The sequence below is a fragment of the Leucoraja erinacea genome, chromosome 9, assembly GCF_028641065.1.
Source record: "Leucoraja erinacea ecotype New England chromosome 9, Leri_hhj_1, whole genome shotgun sequence".
In the NCBI taxonomy this organism is placed as follows: domain Eukaryota; kingdom Metazoa; phylum Chordata; class Chondrichthyes; order Rajiformes; family Rajidae; genus Leucoraja; species Leucoraja erinaceus.
Genome location: NC_073385.1, coordinates 41,283,416 through 41,302,093, shown reverse-complemented (window position 1 = coordinate 41,302,093; position 18,678 = coordinate 41,283,416). Strand labels below are relative to the sequence as shown.

At 41.8% G+C, this 18,678-nt stretch overlaps 1 protein-coding gene across 1 annotated transcript in view; it reads left to right on the top strand.

The window, feature by feature from the left end:
* LOC129700602 (neuroblast differentiation-associated protein AHNAK-like) overlaps positions 1-18,678 on the top strand; it is a 53,129-nt gene extending 34,451 nt beyond the window's left edge. The window contains 6 exon segments of the mRNA XM_055641221.1: positions 2-1,085; positions 1,088-1,322; positions 1,382-2,660; positions 2,950-6,644; positions 9,512-9,853; positions 16,234-18,678. Coding sequence (XP_055497196.1) covers positions 2-1,085; positions 1,088-1,322; positions 1,382-2,660; positions 2,950-6,644; positions 9,512-9,853; positions 16,234-17,255 — 7,657 coding nt within the window. The 3' untranslated portion in view covers positions 17,256-18,678.

Below are 18,678 nucleotides of genomic sequence, written 5' to 3'. Positions count from 1 at the left end.
AACCAGGCAAGTTGGAAGTTGAATGCTCTGCTGGTACTCTCGATGTGGAACGTCCTGATGCAAGTATTAAAATATCAGAGATTACAATGCCATCAATAGAGCGTGCAGCGCCAAACGTGGAAGGAAAATTTGATATTGATGCAGGTCTGTCGAAACCTGAATTTGATGTTGCAGCACCAGATTTCTCAATGGACATCAAGGCTCCAGATACTGGCTTCCGTGCACCAAAGATAGATGTGGTGCTGGGCTCAACTGACCTCAAGATCAAAGGCCAGGACAGTATGATCAAGATGCCATCAATGAAAATGCCATCATTAGCAGTATCCCTTCCCAAATTCAAAGGTCCAGATGTGAATGTTGGACTAGAAAAAACAGACGTGGACATTTCACTTACCAAGCCTGACGTTGAAGTACAGGGCAAAATGCCTAATGTGGGTGCTCTCAAGTGTGAAGTTGCCATTGACACATCGGACGTGGACATGAAAGGCAAGGGAGGGAAAATGAAACTTCCCAAATTTCAAGGGCCAAAATTTGGAATTTCTGGTCCTGATATAAAGGCTCCAAAAATGAGCATTGATGTCAACCTGCCCAAGCTGGATATTTCTCTTCCAAAAGCTGATGCAGAAGTGAAGTTTCCAGAAGGAGAAATAAAACCAGGCAAGTTGGAAGTTGAATTCCTTGCTGGCAGCGTTGATGTGGAAGGTCCTGAAGCAAGTATTAAAATACCAGAGATTACAAAGCCATCAATGGATACCACAGTGCCAAAGGTGGAAGGTAAATTTGATGCTGATAAAGGGGTGTTGAATCCTGAACTTGCTGTTGCAGCACACGATCTCTCAATGGACATCAATGCTCCAGCTATTGACATCCATGCACCAACAATAGATGTAGATTTAGACTCAACTGACCTGAAGGTGAAAGACCACGACAGAAAGTTCAAAATGCCATCAATGAAAATGCCATCAATGAAAATGCCAAGATTTGGAGTTTCTCTTCCTAAATTCAAAGGTCCAGATGTTGATGTAGGACTGAAAAAAAAACAGATGTGGACGTTTCACTCACAATGCCTGACGTGGAAGTAAAGGGTAAAATTCCTGATGCGGGTGCTCCAGAGTATGAAGTTGACATTGACATCGATGACAAGGGAGGGAAAATGAAACTTCCCAAAGTTAAAGGGCCAAAATTTGGAATTTCAGGTCCTGATATAAAAGCTCCCAAAATGGGCATTGATGTCAACCTGCCCAAACTTGATATTTCTCTTCCAAAAGCTGATGCAGAAGTTAAGTATACCAGAAGGAGGAATAAAACCAGGCAAGTTGGAAGTTGAATGCTCTGCTGGTACTCTCGATGTGGAACGTCCTGATGCAAGTATTAAATTAAGTAAAAATACCAGAGATTACAATGCCATCAATAGAGCGTGCAGCGCCAAACGTGGAAGGAAAATTTGATATTGATGCAGGTCTGTCGAAACCTGAATTTGATGTTGCAGCACCAGATTTCTCAATGGACATCAAGGCTCCAGATACTGGCTTCCGTGCACCAAAGATAGATGTGGTGCTGGGCTCAACTGACCTCAAGATCAAAGGCCAGGACAGTATGATCAAGATGCCATCAATGAAAATGCCATCATTAGCAGTATCCCTTCCCAAATTCAAAGGTCCAGATGTGAATGTTGGACTAGAAAAAACAGACGTGGACATTTCACTTACCAAGCCTGACGTTGAAGTACAGGGCAAAATGCCTAATGTGGGTGCTCTCAAGTGTGAAGTTGCCATTGACACATCGGACGTGGACATGAAAGGCAAGGGAGGGAAAATGAAACTTCCCAAATTTCAAGGGCCAAAATTTGGAATTTCTGGTCCTGATATAAAGGCTCCAAAAATGAGCATTGATGTCAACCTGCCCAAGCTGGATATTTCTCTTCCAAAAGCTGATGCAGAAGTGAAGTTTCCAGAAGGAGAAATAAAACCAGGCAAGTTCGAAGTTGAATTCCTTGCTGGTACCGTTGATGTGGAAGGTCCTGAAGCAAGTATTAAAATACCAGAGATTACAAAGCCATCAATGGATACCACAGTGCCAAAGGTGGAAGGTAAATTTGATGCTGATAAAGGGGTGTTGAATCCTGAACTTGCTGTTGCAGCACACGATCTCTCAATGGACATCAATGCTCCAGCTATTGACATCCATGCACCAACAATAGATGTAGATTTAGACTCAACTGACCTGAAGGTGAAAGACCACGACAGAAAGTTCAAAATGCCATCAATGAAAATGCCATCAATGAAAATGCCAAGATTTGGAGTTTCTCTTCCTAAATTCAAAGGTCCAGATGTTGATGTAGGACTGAAAAAAACAGATGTGGACGTTTCACTCACAATGCCTGACGTGGAAGTAAAGGGTAAAATTCCTGATGCGGGTGCTCCAGAGTATGAAGTTGACATTGACATCGATGACAAGGGAGGGAAAATGAAACTTCCCAAAGTTAAAGGGCCAAAATTTGGAATTTCTGGTCCTGATATAAAAGCTCCCAAAATGGGCATTGATGTCAACCTGCCCAAACTTGATATTTCTCTTCCAAAAGCTGATGCAGAAGTTAGTATTAAAATACCAGAAGGAGGAAAAAACCATCAATGCAAGTTGGAGTTGCCAAAGCTCTGCTGGTACTCTCGATGTGGAACGTCCCAGATGCAAGTATTAAAATACCAGAGATTTCAATGCCATCAATAGAGCGTGCAGCGCCAAACGTGGAAGGAAAATTTGATATTGATGCAGGTCTGTCGAAACCTGAATTTGATGTTGCAGCACCAGATCTCTCAATGGACATCAAGGCTCCAGATACTGGCTTCCGTGCACCAAAGATTGATGTGGTGCTGGGCTCAACTGATCTCAAGATCAAAGGCAGGACAGTATGATCAAAATGCCATCAATGAAAATGCCATCAATGAGCAGTATTTCCCTTCCCAAATTCAAAGGTCCAGATGTGGATGTTGGACTAGAAAAAACGGACGTGGACATTTCACTCACCAAGCCTGACGTTGAAGTACAGGGCAAAATGCCTAATGTGGGTGCTCTCGAGTGTGAAGTTGCCATTGACACATCGGACGTGGACATGAAAGGCAAGGGAGGGAAAATGAAACTTCCCAAATTTCAAGGGACAAAATTTGGAATTTCTGGTCCTGATATAAAGGCTCCAAAAATGAGCATTGATGTCAACCTGCCCAAGCTGGATATTTCTCTTCCAAAAGCTGATGCAGAAGTGAAGTTTCCAGAAGGAGAAATAAAACCAGGCAAGTTCGAAGTTGAATTCCTTGCTGGTATCGTTGATGTGGAAGGTCCTGAAGCAAGTATTAAAATACCAGAGATTACAAAGCCATCAATGGATACCACAGTGCCAAAGGTGGAAGGTAAATTTGATGCTGATAAAGGGGTGTTGAATCCTGAACTTGCAGTTGCAGCACACGATCTCTCAATGGACATCAATGCTCCAGCTATTGACATCCATGCACCACCAATAGATGTAGATTTAGACTCAACTGACCTGAAGGTGAAAGACCACGACAGAAAGTTCAAAATGCCATCAATGAAAATGCCATCAATGAAAATGCCAAGATTTGGAGTTTCTCTTCCTAAATTCAAAGGTCCAGATGTTGATGTAGGACTGAAAAAAACAGATGTGGACGTTTCACTCACAATGCCTGACGTGGAAGTAAAGGGTAAAATTCCTGATGCGGATGCTCCAGAGTATGAAGTTGACATTGACATCGATGACAAGGGAGGGAAAATGAAACTTCCCAAAGTTAAAGGGCCAAAATTTGGAATTTCTGGACCTGATATAAAAGCTCCCAAAATGGGCATTGATGTCAACCTGCCCAAACTTGATATTTCTCTTCCAAAAGCCGAAGGTCCTGAAGCAAGTATTAAAATACCAGAGATCACAAAGCCATCAATGGATACCACAGTGCCAAAGGTGGATGGTAAATTTGATGTTGAGGGCCCAGAATTAAGTATTAAAATACCAGAGATTTCAATGCCATCAATTGATCGTGCATTGCCAAACGTGGAAGGAAAATTTGATATTAATGCAGCTCTGTCGAAGCCCGAATTTGATGTTGCAGCACCAGATCTCTCAATGGACAGCAAGGCTCCAGCTATTGACATCCATGCACCAACAATTGATGTAGATTTAGACTCAACTGATCTGAAGGTGAAAGACCACGACAGTAAGTTCAAAATGCCATCAATGACAATGCCATCAATGACAATGCCATCATTTGGAATTTCCCTTCCCAAATTCAAAGCTTCACATGTGGATGGAGAACTGAAAATGCCAGATGGCGACATTTCACTCACCAAGCCTGACGTTGAAGTAAAGGGCAAAATGCCTAATGTGGGTGCTCTCGAGTGTGAAGTTGCCATTGACACATCGGACAAGGACATGAAAGGCAAGGGACGGAAAATGAAACTTCCCAAATTTAAAGGGCCAAAATTTGGAATTTCTGGTCCTGATGTAAAGGCTCCAAAAATGAGCATTGATGTCAACCTGCCCAAGCTGGATATTTCTCTTCCAAAAGCTGATGCAGAAGTGAAGTTTCCAGAAGGAGAAATAAAACCAGGCAAGTTGGAAGTTGAATGCTCTTCCGGTACCCTCGATGTGAAAGGTCCTGATGCAAGTATTAAAATACCAGAGATTACAATGCCATCAACAGATCATGCAGTGCCAAACGTGAAAGGAAAATTTGATTTTGATGCAGGTCTGTCAAAGCCTGAACTTGATGTTGGAGCACAAGATCTCTCAATGGATGTCAATGCTGCAGCTGCTGGGTTCCATCCACCACCAATAGATGTAGATTTAGACTCAGCTGACCTTAAGATGAAAGGTCATGACAGTAAGTTCAAAATACCATTCATGAAAATACCAAGATTTGGAGCTTCTCTTCATAAATTCAAAGGTCCAGATGTGGATGTTGGACTAGAAAAAACAGACGTGGACATTTCACTTACCAAGCCTGACGTAGAAGTAAAGGGCAAAATGCCTAATGTGGGTGCTCTCAAGTGTGAAGTTGCCATTGACACATCGGACGTGGACATGAAAGGCAAGGGAGGGAAAATGAAACTTCCCAAATTTCAAGGGCCAAAATTTGGAATTTCTGGTTCTGATGTAAAGGCTCCAAAAATGAGCATTGATGTCAACCTGCCCAAACTGGATATTTCTCTTCCAAAAGCTGATGCAGAAGTGAAGTTTCCAGAAGGAGAAATAAAACCAGGCAAGTTGGAAGTTGAATTCCTTGCTGGTACCGTTGATGTGGAAGGTCCTGAAGCCAGTATTAAAATACCAGAGATTACAAAGCCATCAATGGATACCACAGTGCCAAAGGTGGAATGTAAATTTGATGTTGATAAAGGGGTGTTGAATCCTGAACTTGCTGTTGCAGCACACGATCTCTCAATGGACGTCAGTGCTCCAGCTATTGACATCCATGCACCAACAATAGATGTAGATTTAGACTCAACTGACCTGAAGGTGAAAGACCACGACAGAAAGTTCAAAATGCCATCAATGAAAATGCCATCAATGACAATGCCATCATTTGGAATTTCCCTTCCCAAATTCAAAGCTTCACATGTGGGTGGAGAACTGAAACTAGCAGATGAGGACATTTCACTCACCAATCCTGACGTGGAAGTAAAGGACAAAATGCCTATTGTGGGTGCTCCAGAGTGTGAAGTTGCCATTGACACACCGGATGTGGACATCAAAGGCAAGGGAGGGAAAATTAAACTGCCTAATATTGAAGGGACAATTCTGAAAATGACTGAGTTTGAAAAACCATCTCTAGATATTGCAGTGCCAAACGTGGAAGGAAAATTTGAGATTGACACAGGACTGTCGAAGCCTGAACTTGATGTTGCAGCACAAGATCTCTCAATGGATGTCAATGCTCCAGCTGTTGGGTTCCATCCACCAACAATAGATGTAGATTTAGACTCAGCTGACCTTAAGATGAAAGGCCATGACAGTAAGTTCAAAATACCATTCATGAAAATACCAAGATTTGGAGTTTCTCTTCATAAATTGAAAGGTCCAGATGTGGATTTTGGACTGAAAAAAACAGATGTGGACATTTCACTCACAATGCCTGACATGGAAGTAAAGGACAAAATGCCTGATGAGGGTGCACCAGATTGTGATATCAAAGGCAAAGAAGGCAAAATAAAACTTGCCAAATTTAAAAGGCCAGATTTTGGAATTTCTGCTCCAGATGGATCTCAAGCTTCTCAAATGGGTCTTGATGTCAGTTTGCCCCAAGTTGACATTTCTCACCCCAAAGCTGATATGGATTTGAAATTGCAAGAAGCTGATTTGAAACGGGACAGGTTGGAAGCGGATTTTGGTGCAAGAATCATTCATGTGGATGGGCGTGATGCATGTCTTGAAATGCCCAAGATTGAAAAGCCATCAATAGATTTTGCACTTCCAAAGGTGGTCGTTGAGCTTGATGTTCATGCAGAGCAGTCGAAGACTGAACATGATTTTGCAGCACCAGATCTCTCAATGAACGTCAAGGCTCCACCTACTGGCATCCATGCACCAATAATAGATGTAGATGTTGACTCAACTGACCCGAAGGTTAAAGCTCATGACAGTAAGTTTAAAATGCCATTCATAAAAATGCCATTATTTGAAATTTCTCTTCCAAAATTCAAAGGTGCAGAGATGGGCGTAGGTCTGGAAGAGCCAGATCTGGACATTTTGCTCACAAACCCTGAAGGAGAGGTTAGGGGCAAAATCCCTGATTTGGTGCTCCAGGATTTGGTGTTGCCATTGAGACATCGGATTAGCCAGAAAAAGCAGCCTACCAGGGGACTGGGAGAAATTCAGAGTCCAGCAGAGGAGGACAAAGGGCTTGATTAGGAAAGGGAAAATAGATTATGAAAAAAAACTGGCAGAGAACTGACTGCAAAAGTTTTTATAGATATGTGAAGAGGAAAAGATTAGTTAAAACAAATGTAGGTCCCTTGCAGTCAGAAACAGGCAAATTGATCATGGGGAACAAGGACATGGCAGACCAATTGAATAACTACTTTGGTTCTGTCTTCACTAAGGAAGACATAAATAATCTGCCGGAAAAAGCAAGGGACCGGGGGTCAAATGAGATGGAGGAACGGAGTGAAATCCAGGTTAGCAGGGAAGTGGTGTTAGGTAAATTGAATGGATTAAAGGCCAATAAATCCACAGGGCCAGATAAGTTGCATCTCACAGTACTTAAGGAAGTAGCCCCAGAAATATTGGATGCATTAGTGATAATTTTTCAAAACTCTTTAGATTCTGGAGTAGTTCCTGAGGATTGGAGGGTAGCTAATGTAACACCACTTTTTAAAAAGGGAGGGAGAGCGAAAACGGGGAATTACAGACCAGTTAGTCTAACGTCGGTAGTGGGGAAACTGCTAGAATCATTTATTAAAGATGGGATAGCAGCACATTTGGAAAGTGGTGAATCATTGGACAAAGTCAGCATGGATTTATGAAAGGTAAATCATGTCTGACGAATCTTATAGAATTTTTCGAGGATGTAACTAGTAGAATGGATAAGGGAGAACCAGTGGATGTGTTATATCTGGACTTTCAGAAGGCTTTCAACAAGGTCCCACATAAGAGATTAGTATGCAAACTTAAAGCACACAGTATTGGGGGGTTCAGTATTGATGTGTATAGAGAACTGGCTGGCAGACAGGAAGCAAAGAGTAGGAGTAAACGGATCCTTTTCAGAATGGTAGGCAGTGACTAGTGGGGTACCGCAAGGCTCAGTGCTAAGACCTCAGCTATTTACAATATATATTAATGATCTGGATGAGGGAATTGAATGCAACATCTCCAAGTTTGCAGATGACATGAAGCTGGGGGGCAGTGTTAGTTGTGAGGAGGATGCTAGGAGGCTGCAAGGTGGCTTGGATAGGTTGGGTGAGTGGGTAAATGCATGGCAGATGCAGTATAATGTGGATAAATGTGAGGTTATCCACTTTGATGGCAAAAACAGGAAAGTAGACTATTATCTGAATGGTGGCCGATTAGGAAAGGGGGAGATGCAACAAGACCTGGGTGTCATGGTACACCAGTCATTGAAAGTAGGCATGCAGGTGCAGCAGGCAGTGAAGAAAGTGAATGGTATGTTGGCATTCATAGCAAAAGGATTTGAGTATAGGAGCAGGGAGGTTCTACTGCAGTTGTACATGGTCTTGGTGAGACCACACCTGGAGTATTGCATACAGTTTTGGTCTCCTAATCTGAGGAAATACATTCTTGCCATAGAGGGAGTACAGAAAGGTTCACCAGACTGATTACTGGGATGGCAGGACTTTCATATGAAGAAAGACTGGATAGACTCGGCTTATACTCGCTAGAATTTAGAAGATTGAGGGGGGATCTTATAGAAACTTACAAAATTCTTAAGGGGTTGGACAGGCTAGATGAAGGAAGATTATTCCTGATGTTGGGGAAGTCCAGAACAAGGGGTCACAGTTTAAGAATAAGAGGTGAAGTCTTTTAGGACAGAGATGAGAAAATCATTTTTACACAGAGAGTGGTGGATCTGTGGAATTCTCTGCCACAGAAGGTAGACTCACTCTACAAAAAAGGCCAGAGCAGACTCTTTTTCCTCCGGGCTCAAATCCTTCAATGTGTGTAATGATATGCTGCACATGTTTTACAACACTGGTTGCAAGTGTTATTTTCTACGCTGTTGTCTGCTGGGGCAACAGCATTAGTGAAAAAAACAACAAGAAGCTGGTCAAACTGGTTAAACAAGCTGGCTCAGTGCTGGAGGGGAGTGTAGACTCTGGGATGGATGTGCTTGAGAGGCGTATGAGGCCCAAGGTGCAGGTCATCCTGAAAATCCCCGGGCATCCCCTCCATGTAATTCTGGAGAGTCAAAAGAGCACTCGGAACAACAACCGGCTCCTCTCCCTGCGCTGTAGAACGGAGCGGTTCAGGAGATCCTTCACCCCTGCAGCCATTAGATTTTATAATTCGGACTGCTAGGCTGTAGGGGGATGCATTTTTGCAATTTTTAATTTTTAATTGTTAATTATTGGTCTTTTTAAGTATTTATTGCTCTCAGGTAGTGTCCACAGTGTTTTCTATGTATTTTCTGTCTGCGTTCGTTTTGAATCAGTGGGTTTGTTGGTTGGGGGCTTCTGGACATCTGAATTTCTCTGAGGGGATCATTAAAGTATTTATTATTATTATTATTATTATTATTATTATTATTATTATTATTATTATTAGTTGAGGCCAGTTCATTGGCTATATTTAAGAGGGAGTTAGATGTGGCCCTTGTGGCTAAAGGGATCAGGGGGTATGGAGAGAAGGCAGGTATGGGATACCGAGTTGGATGATCAGCCATGATCATATTGAATGGCGGTGCAGGCTCGAAGGGCGGAATGGCCTACTCCTGCACCTATTTTCTATGTTTCTATATTAGCATACCTAATGTTGACCTTTTACTCCCAAAAGCCGACGTAGATGTGAAATTACCAGAAGCTGATATAAAACCAGGCAAGTTCAAGGCTGATGTCGATGCAGGAGGCATTTCTGTGGAGGGTGTTTATGCCAATCTGGAAAGGCCAAAGTTCGAAGTCTCAGAAACAACTGTGGAAGATGCAACAAAATTGAGTATCGATACTGATTCAGATGGCGATCATGATCTGAAACTGCCAGCGGTGAAAGTGTCAACATTCAATGTTTCTTTTCCTAAATTTACATTTCCAGATGTGGACTTTGGCATTACAACATCAAAGAAAGAGGTTTCATCCTCACACGATGCTGATGCTGCCAAAGTTGTGGCCAAAGAGCCAGGTACTGACATTGATATTGTGTCATTTTCTGCCTGAGTTCGTGAAGCATCAACAAAATTCTTAAATTCACCTGATTAAATATGAATGCACCTAACATAAAAGTCTTAGTATACACAATTGAAACTAAACCATATGATTATGGTAGATGCGCTCCTGTCCATAGGGACAATGTGGACGTGTTATTGAACAATCATTCTGAAAGTAACTTATGTACAGCATAGAAATAGTGCATTTGTTCTCTTGTTGGGTAACCCCTCTGTTCACGATGCCCCCCGCCTTGACCCCGCTTTGTTCTCACTGACCCTTGCTCTCCGACGGCCCTCAATGCTTTCCGATGGGTCTCCAGCGGCCTACCTCACTGTGTAACGGCCCCCCTGTCTCTCCGATGGCCCTCCTCGCTCTCCGATGGTCCTCCTCGCTCTCCGGCGGCCTTCCTGGCTCTCCAATGATACTCTGCGTTGCGGGACGACCTTCCTCGCTGTGCAACAGCCCCCTCTCTCTCCGATGGCCCTCCACGCTCTCCGATCTCCCCCTCACTCTCTGACGACCCTCCTCGCTCACCGACGGCCCTCTTCATTCTCGGACGGACTTCCACGCTCCCATAATTCAAGAAAATTCTTAAATCTTTGATAGTAGTGGTTCATTGTGAAATACTAGAGCTAACACCTCTGGCAAGTGAACATTTTCTCTGGATCTTGCCCAAGTGATTGATAGAGAATTGACTGCTTGTTCTACTGTTTTGTAATTATTATCCCTAGACCAACTAATTCTTCTCATGTTGCCGATGGTATTTTATGACAGAACTGCATATCATTTGATAAGTTTGTTTTTCAAATTGTGTTAGACAATAGACAATAGGTGCAGAAGTAGGCCATTCGGCCCTTCGAGCTAGCACCGCCATTCAATGCGATCATGACTGATCATCTCCGATCAGTGCCCCGCTCCTGCCTTCTCCCCATATCCCCTGACTCCGCTACTTTTAAGAGCCCTATCTAGCTCTCTCTTGAAAGCATCCAGAGAACCCGCCTCCACCGCCCTTTGAGGCAGAGAATTCCACAGACTCACCATTCTCTGTGAGAAAAAGTGTTTCCTCGTCTCAGTTTTAAATGGCTTACTCATTATTCTTAAACTGTGGCCCCTGGTTCTGGAATCCCCCAACATCGGGAACATGTTTTCTGCCTCTAGCATGTCCAAACCCTTAACGATCTTATATGTTTTAATGAGACACCCTCTCATCCTTCTAAACTCCAGAGTGTACAACCCCAGCTGCTCCATTTTCTCAGCATATGACAGTACCGCCATCCCGGGAATTAACCTTGTAATCCTACTCTGCACTCCCTCAATGTCAAGAATGTCCTTCCTCAAATTAGGGGACCAAAACTGCACATAATACTCCAGGTGTGGTCTCACCAGGGCCCTGTACAACTGTAGAAGGACCTATATTCGATTCCTTTTGTTATAAAGGCAACCATGCTATTCACTTTCTTCACTGCCTGCTGTACCTGCATGCTTACTTTTATAGACTGATGTACATGGACCCCCAGATCCCGCTGTACTTCCCCTTTTCCCAACTTGATTACATTTAGATAGTAATCTGCCTTCCTGTTTTTGTTACCAAAGTGGATAACCTCACATTTATCCGCATTAAACTTCATCTGCCATGTATCTGCCCACTCCCCCAACCTGTCCAAGTCACCCTGCATTCTCATTGCATCCTCCTCACAGTTCACACTGCCACCCAGCTTTGTGTAATCTGCAAATTTGCTAATGTTACTTTGAATCCCTTCATCCAAATCATTGATGTACATTCTAAATAGCTGCGGTCCCAGCACCGAGCCTTGCGGTACTCCACTAGTCACTGCCTGCCATTCTTAAAATGACCTGTTAATCCCTACTCTTTGTCTCCTGTCTGCAACCAATTTTCTATCCATGTCAGCACTCTACCCCCAATACCAAGTGCCCTAATTTTTCCCACTAATCTCCTATGTGGGACCTTATCAAATGCTTTCTGAAAGTCCAGGTACACTACATCCACTGACTCTCCCTTGTCCATTTTCATAGTTACATCTTCAAAAAACTCCAGAAGATTAATCAAGCATGATTTCCCCTTCGTAAATCCATGCTGACTCGGACCGATCCTGTTACTGCTATCCAAATGTTCGGCTCTCTCATCTTTTATAATTGACTCCAGCATCTTCTCCACCACCGATGTCAGGCTAACTGGTCTATAACTCCCTGTTTTCTCTCTCCCGCCTTTCTTAAAAAGTGGGATAACATTAGCTACCCTCCAATCCACAGGAACTGATACTGAGTCGAGAGAATATTGGAAATTTATCACCAATGCATCCACGATTTCTAGAACCACTTCTTTAAGTACCCTGGGATGCAGACCATCAGGCCCTGGGGATTTATCAGCCTTCAGTCCCATCAGTCTATCCAACACCATTTCCTGCCTAATGTGGATCTCCTTCAGTTCCTCCGTCACCCCAGATCCTCTGGCCACTACTATATCAGGAAGATTGTTTGTGTCCTCTTTAGTGAAGACAGATCCAAAGTACCTGTTAACTCATCTGCCATTTCCTTGTTCCCCATAATAAATTCACCTGTCTTCAAGGGTCCAACTTTGGTCTTAACTAATTTTTTCCTCTTCACATACCTAAAGAAGCTTTTACTATCCAGCGTTATATTCTTGGCTAGCTTACCTTCGTACCTCATCTTTTCTCCCCGTATTGTTTTTTTAGTTATCTTCTGTTGTTCTTTAAACATTACCCAATCCTCTTGCTTCCCGCTCATCTTTGCTACGTTGTACTTCGCTTTAATTTTTATACTGTCCTGACGTCAGCCATGGTCGTCCCTTTCTCCCCTTGGAATCTTTCCTCCTCCTAGGAATGAACTGATCCTGCACCTTCTGTATTATTCCTAGAAATACCTGCCATTTTTGTTCCACTGTCATCCCTGCTAGTGTATCTTTTCAGTCAACTTTGGCCAGCTCCTCCCTCATGGTCCCATAGTCCCCTTTATTCAACTGCAACACTGACACCTCCGATCTACCCGTCTGCCTCTCCAATTGTAGATTAAACCTGACCATGTTATGATCACTCCCTCCTAATGGCTCATTAACCTCGAGATCCTTCATTACATAACACTAAATCCAGAATTGCCTTCTCCCTGGTAGGCTCCAATATAAGCTGTTCTAAGAATCCATCACGAAGGCAGTCTACAAAGTCCCTTTCTTGGGGCCCAGTACCAACCTGATTTTCCCAGTCTACTTGCATGTTGAAATCTCCCATAACAACCACAGCATTACTTTTGCTACATGCCAATTTTAACTCCTGATTCAACTTGCGCCCTATGTCCGGGCTACTGTTTGGGGGCCTGTAGATTAGTCCCATTAGGGATTTTTTTACCCTTACAATTCCTTAGTTCTATCCATACTATCCCCATCTCCTGTTTCAATGTCACCCTTTGCAAGGGACTGAATTTCATTCCTCACCAACAGGGCACCCCACCCCCTCTGCCCACCTGTCTGTCTTTTCAATAGGACGTATACCCTTGAATATTCAGTTCCCAGCCCTGGCCCTCTTGCAGTCATGTCTCTGTAATTCTCATAACATCTCACTTGCCAGTTTCTAACTGAGCCTCAAGCTCATTCACTTTATTCCTTATACTTCGTGCATTCATATACAGCACTTTGACCTCCGTATTCACGTCCCCCCTTGCACCGCTCGCAATTGGCCCTGACCGTACTCTATTGTCCCTTCTCGAACTTTGCTTCCCATTAATTCAAGAATCTTTTGTAATTTTTCCTGTAGTCACTTCCCCTTTCAACTCCATCTTTATACTCCCAATTTGTCTATCCCTCCCCCCCACTATTTAGTTTAAACCTATACGTGTAGCCCTAGCAAACCTGCCTGCCAGAATGTCGGTCCCCCTCCAGTTAAGGTGTAACCCATCCCTTTTGTACAGGTCACCCCTAACTACTATTAATTAAAAAATGGGTAACTTATATCGCAAGATGATCTGAATGTGAATTCAACATCAGGAAAAGGGAATCATTAGGTGAATGGAGAGTTCATAATGCACTTTTTTTGCTTACTAATTAGTAAATGGTAGACTCTAGACCAAATTAATATTTCTAAGAGAAAGAAACAGCATTGTATTAGTGCTAATTGTGACACATTGTTCCCCAGTTGTTCAAAACAAGAGTATGATTAATCCCACTTCCTCATTCCCTCGTCTTCTAGATTCTAACTAGTCAAATATTCTTCCTGGCATATTTTACATTTATTAAGGATTTTCTACCTTCACCTTCTTTCAGGCAACAAGTTCTAAGGCTCCAGTGTGGTTTTTATATTCTCTGCCATCCTTCCATCCTCACTCTAAATGTGGAAAATTCATGGTTTTGCTCCTGAAGATAAGATTGCACGAGTTTGAGTTGAATGAATTTATGTACAGTGTTATCTCATGTGATAGGATAGTATGCAAACAAAGCTTTTCACTGTATCTCGGTACACGTGACAATAGTAAACCTAATCTGGCAGGCTCTTGAGCCAACCTACACAACCCTAACCCTATCTCGACATTGGAACACTGTAACCCACCTCTTGCACTGCTTTGGATTTTTTTTTTCTAACTATGTTTTTGCACTAATGTGTATTTGCACGGTCTTCTTTCTTTTAGAATTCCATGTGTTATTTATGTATAATTTGTTTTTCCATGCGTCTATGAGCTTGTGATGCTGCTGCAAGATTTTTCATTGTACTTGTATCTCATTATACTCACAAACTTGATATGTATTGCCAACATACAAGCAAAATTCAATGATATTTCAATATTCTCCATCTTTTCTTGACATTTATAATGACAGTAAGGATTCTTGTACTGATGAACTAAATGGAAGAACCATATTTAGGTTTTTATAGCCTTTGTAACTAAGGGGAAGAATAGAATCCAAATTCACCTTATTAAATATGAATGCACCTAAAATAAAAGTCTAAGTAAGCACAATTGAAATTAAACCATTTGATTAAGGTAGATGCACTCTTGTTCACTATTATTGAACAATCATTCTGAAAGTCACAGTTGTACTCCATAGAAATAGGGCTTTCAGCCTACCATGTCTCTGCCACCCACCATACCTGTCTATACTAATCCCATTTGCCTGTATTAATTCCATATCCCTCATTGTTTGTTCATTCAAATAACTATCCAGATGCCTCTTAACTGTTGTCACTGTTCCTATCTCCACTAACTCTTCTGCCAGCTCATTCCAGTTACCAACAACTCTATGTTGAAAATCTACCCTTCAGGTCCCCCTCAAAATCTTATCTTTCTCCTTAAACGACTTCATATTCACATCAGGTAGAAATGAATGATTCAATTCAATGATACTTTACTGTCATATGCATCTGAGTACAAATGAATGCTTTGTTTTGCATATAACCAGGTAAAATCATGTAGCAAACTTCCACGAGGCAGTACACAGTACACAGGTATCGCCAAGTTACAAAGTTCAATAAACATTCCTATCTACTGCCTGCCACCATACGTGGCAGCGGCCCTCCTCCCCCCTGCAGTTCCCCTCATTCTTGCCGCCACCCCTGCCGGATCTCCCCTCTGTTCACCACGCACCCTGCCAGGACCCCCCTCCTTCATTCTCTCTGGCCCTCGCTCTCTGACAGCCCTCCATGCTCTCCCGACGCCCCCCCCCCTCACGCTCCAATGAGCTTCCATACTCCCCGACAGCCCTCCGCTCTCTGACAGCCCCCCTCTCCCTCCGACACCCCTCCTCACCCTGCGATGCTTTCCTCATTGTTCAAAGGCAATCCTCTCTCTCAGCCTCGCGCTCTCCGATGGCCCTTCTCGCTCTCCGATGACCCTTCTAACTCTCTGACGGCCCTCCTCACTGAGCGACCTTCCTCGCTATGCGACGGCCGTCGGCTCTCTCCGACGGCCTCCCCTTGCTCACCGACAATCCTTCTCTCTGACGGCCCACTTCGTTCTCCGACGGGTGTCCACGCTTCCCAACGACCCTCCTCGCAGTGCAACGCTCCCCCTGCACTCCGACAATCTTCCACTCTCGACAGTTGCTCATGGATCCCTCCTCATTCTCGCATCATGGGTCATAATGCCGGAGGCCCCGGGCCGACTTCGGTGTCTGCGTTAGGCCAGCTGGGCCTACTGGGCCGGTCCACCATCCGTGGCAAGTGAGCCAGGACCTGCTGGGGGGTTTGGTATCGCTTTCCAGGAACATTCCCAGCTGCGCTGTTCTTAATATTACGACAAAGGCAAAGAGGCTTAGAGATGAGATTGGATCTGGTAACATTATATTTGAATTCTCTAACATTCCTTTTTCTTAATCTTATTCTTCTAATATTTCAGATCCTTCAGTTAAGGAAAAGACAGTTGAAGATTTGGATAAAATTGTTCCTGAAATGTCCCCAACAGATGCTCGATTAACAACAAAAGACAGCTCCATATCAAAAGAAAAGACAAGTTGGTTTAAATTTCCAAAATTTAGCTTTTCATCACCATGGAGAAAAGAGCATAACACAGATGGACAGAAACAAGCTTCAAGTGAAATTACAGTGGTTAGCGCAGAACCAGATAAACTTTGTTCCGAAACTACTGAAGTGACAAGTCAGGGTCATGACAATTTACTTCATCTGTCTACAAATAAAGCAGCAGTTTGTGAAGATGCTGCAAATATAGCTGCAGTTAATGATTTTGGTCAAATGGTAGCTAAGTGCAAAAACATTGATGTCATATCAGCAGAAATGGATGCGAAAAATTCCAGCCATGTGGTAACATCAACTGCTAGAACTGAGCTTGCTTTGTTAGAATCAGATGATTCCACTCTAAATGTAACGTCATCCAAAGCAAGAAAAATGCCATTGCCTGAAGGTTCTCATCAAGGCCAAGATCAAACAAATGAAACTTCAACTGGAATTTTTCAAACTTCTTTGATTGAAAGCGAAGTAACAACATCGTTCAAGGAACATCAAAATATAGACAGTCAAAGAATTTTTCAAGGCCCTGACTTACCGATATACACGATATTACCTGAAAATTTGACGATAATAAATCCTGAGGAACATTGCACAAGTATTACAAAGGAATATAGGAATCAAGAACATGCCGTCAGTGAGCTTTCTGGATTAGTGAGCGCAACAAAAGAACTTTCTTCATTCCCAACTGATTTCCATTTTACTAGATCAGAATGCACTGAATCTGTTGAAGACCATCTCTTCTCCAGCAAGTATACCAAAACTGAAGAAACTGTACATGTCTTAACTGAGAATACTAAAGTACAAGAAGCCGCAGTTCCAGAAACAGCTGCTGCTGAAGAATCATCTACTGTTTTCCAAAGAAATAAAGAAAAAAATCAGAGTGAACAAAAGTAGTTTTTCCCTTAACTGAAACATCTCAAGCTGCTTCAATTGCCACTTCTGTATCCGAATCTAAAACAACACAGGTTAAAAATGCATTGTAGGATATGTATTTCAATTGTGATATGAAGCTTATACAGTGTACATTGTATTCATCTGCTATTTTCTGCATTTATCCAAATATTAACTTGATTAGTCTATGTAAAATATATGTTCCACAGAACAATAAATATATTTCACACAGCATTCGATGCTAAAAAAGAAAATCACATGTTCACACTATAATAGAATTTGATATAACATCTGAATCACTTCAGTAAATTGTATATTATTTTACACATTTGTGTACAGGTTGTTCCAAACTGTTTTGGCTTAAATGTAAAAAGGCTTCCTGCTTCCAGAACTTATTTTAGCACCACATGTCTGTATGTTTATTTTTCGGACTTCATGTAATTTGATCCTTTTAGAATAGTCATCTTCATAGCCAATGAATATCTGTTTGTAAATAAAATACCTTCTCGTGAAAATTTATGCATGCAGCTTCCAAATGCAATATTTTTAAAACTATGATACCAGAAAGATTTAATCAGATAAACATCAAATTCACAATCAAATGTTCATATTAAACAATATGCTTGAATTATCTTTCTAAAGAAAAGTAACAGAAATCTAAAGCATTGACCTGGATAATTATATAAGCCATATAATACATGAAGAATGGTGATAATGATCAGAATTAAAATGTCTTTTATATATATTTCATAACAAAAGGCAACATATATCAAACATTTGCAACTGTGAGAAAAGTTCCTTTGAATCATTCAGAAACAAACATCACACCAAATGTTGTCTTATTTCCCATCTTAATCCAGATTGGATCTCTCTGAGAGACATTGGCAATAAGAATCAATTTGGAAGCAATTTTGTGAAGATTTTCATCCAGAGGTATAGAGTCTATATCTCTGTAATAAAAGCCGAGTGCCTAATCTACTGTACCACCTGCTTTTCACAATAATTCTTAAATGATTATATTGTATTTCACATCATTGATCAACTTGTATTAATTACCATCACATATTATTTTAAAAGCATTCATGCAACGATTAATATCCAATCAATAAAAATGCCTGAGAAATTATCTTCAAAGCAGTTAACAGCTAAATATCGTCGGAGCTTAGCAAATAGAAAGCTAATTTGTTCGTATACTGAATATCCTAAATACGTTCCAAGATTTGTGTGAATATTTTTGTTGTAAATATGATTAACAGAAATTTGTATTCTGAAACAGCTACTGATTTATGCTGTGATTACTTCAAGGTATTACCATTTTGAAGTATTAATTTTGCATTGCTAAGTTACCTTATAGTTAATGCATCTGCCAACTTTACATATGTATCATCAATAAATTTGGTGCAGACATAAAATTTGATTTAAAACA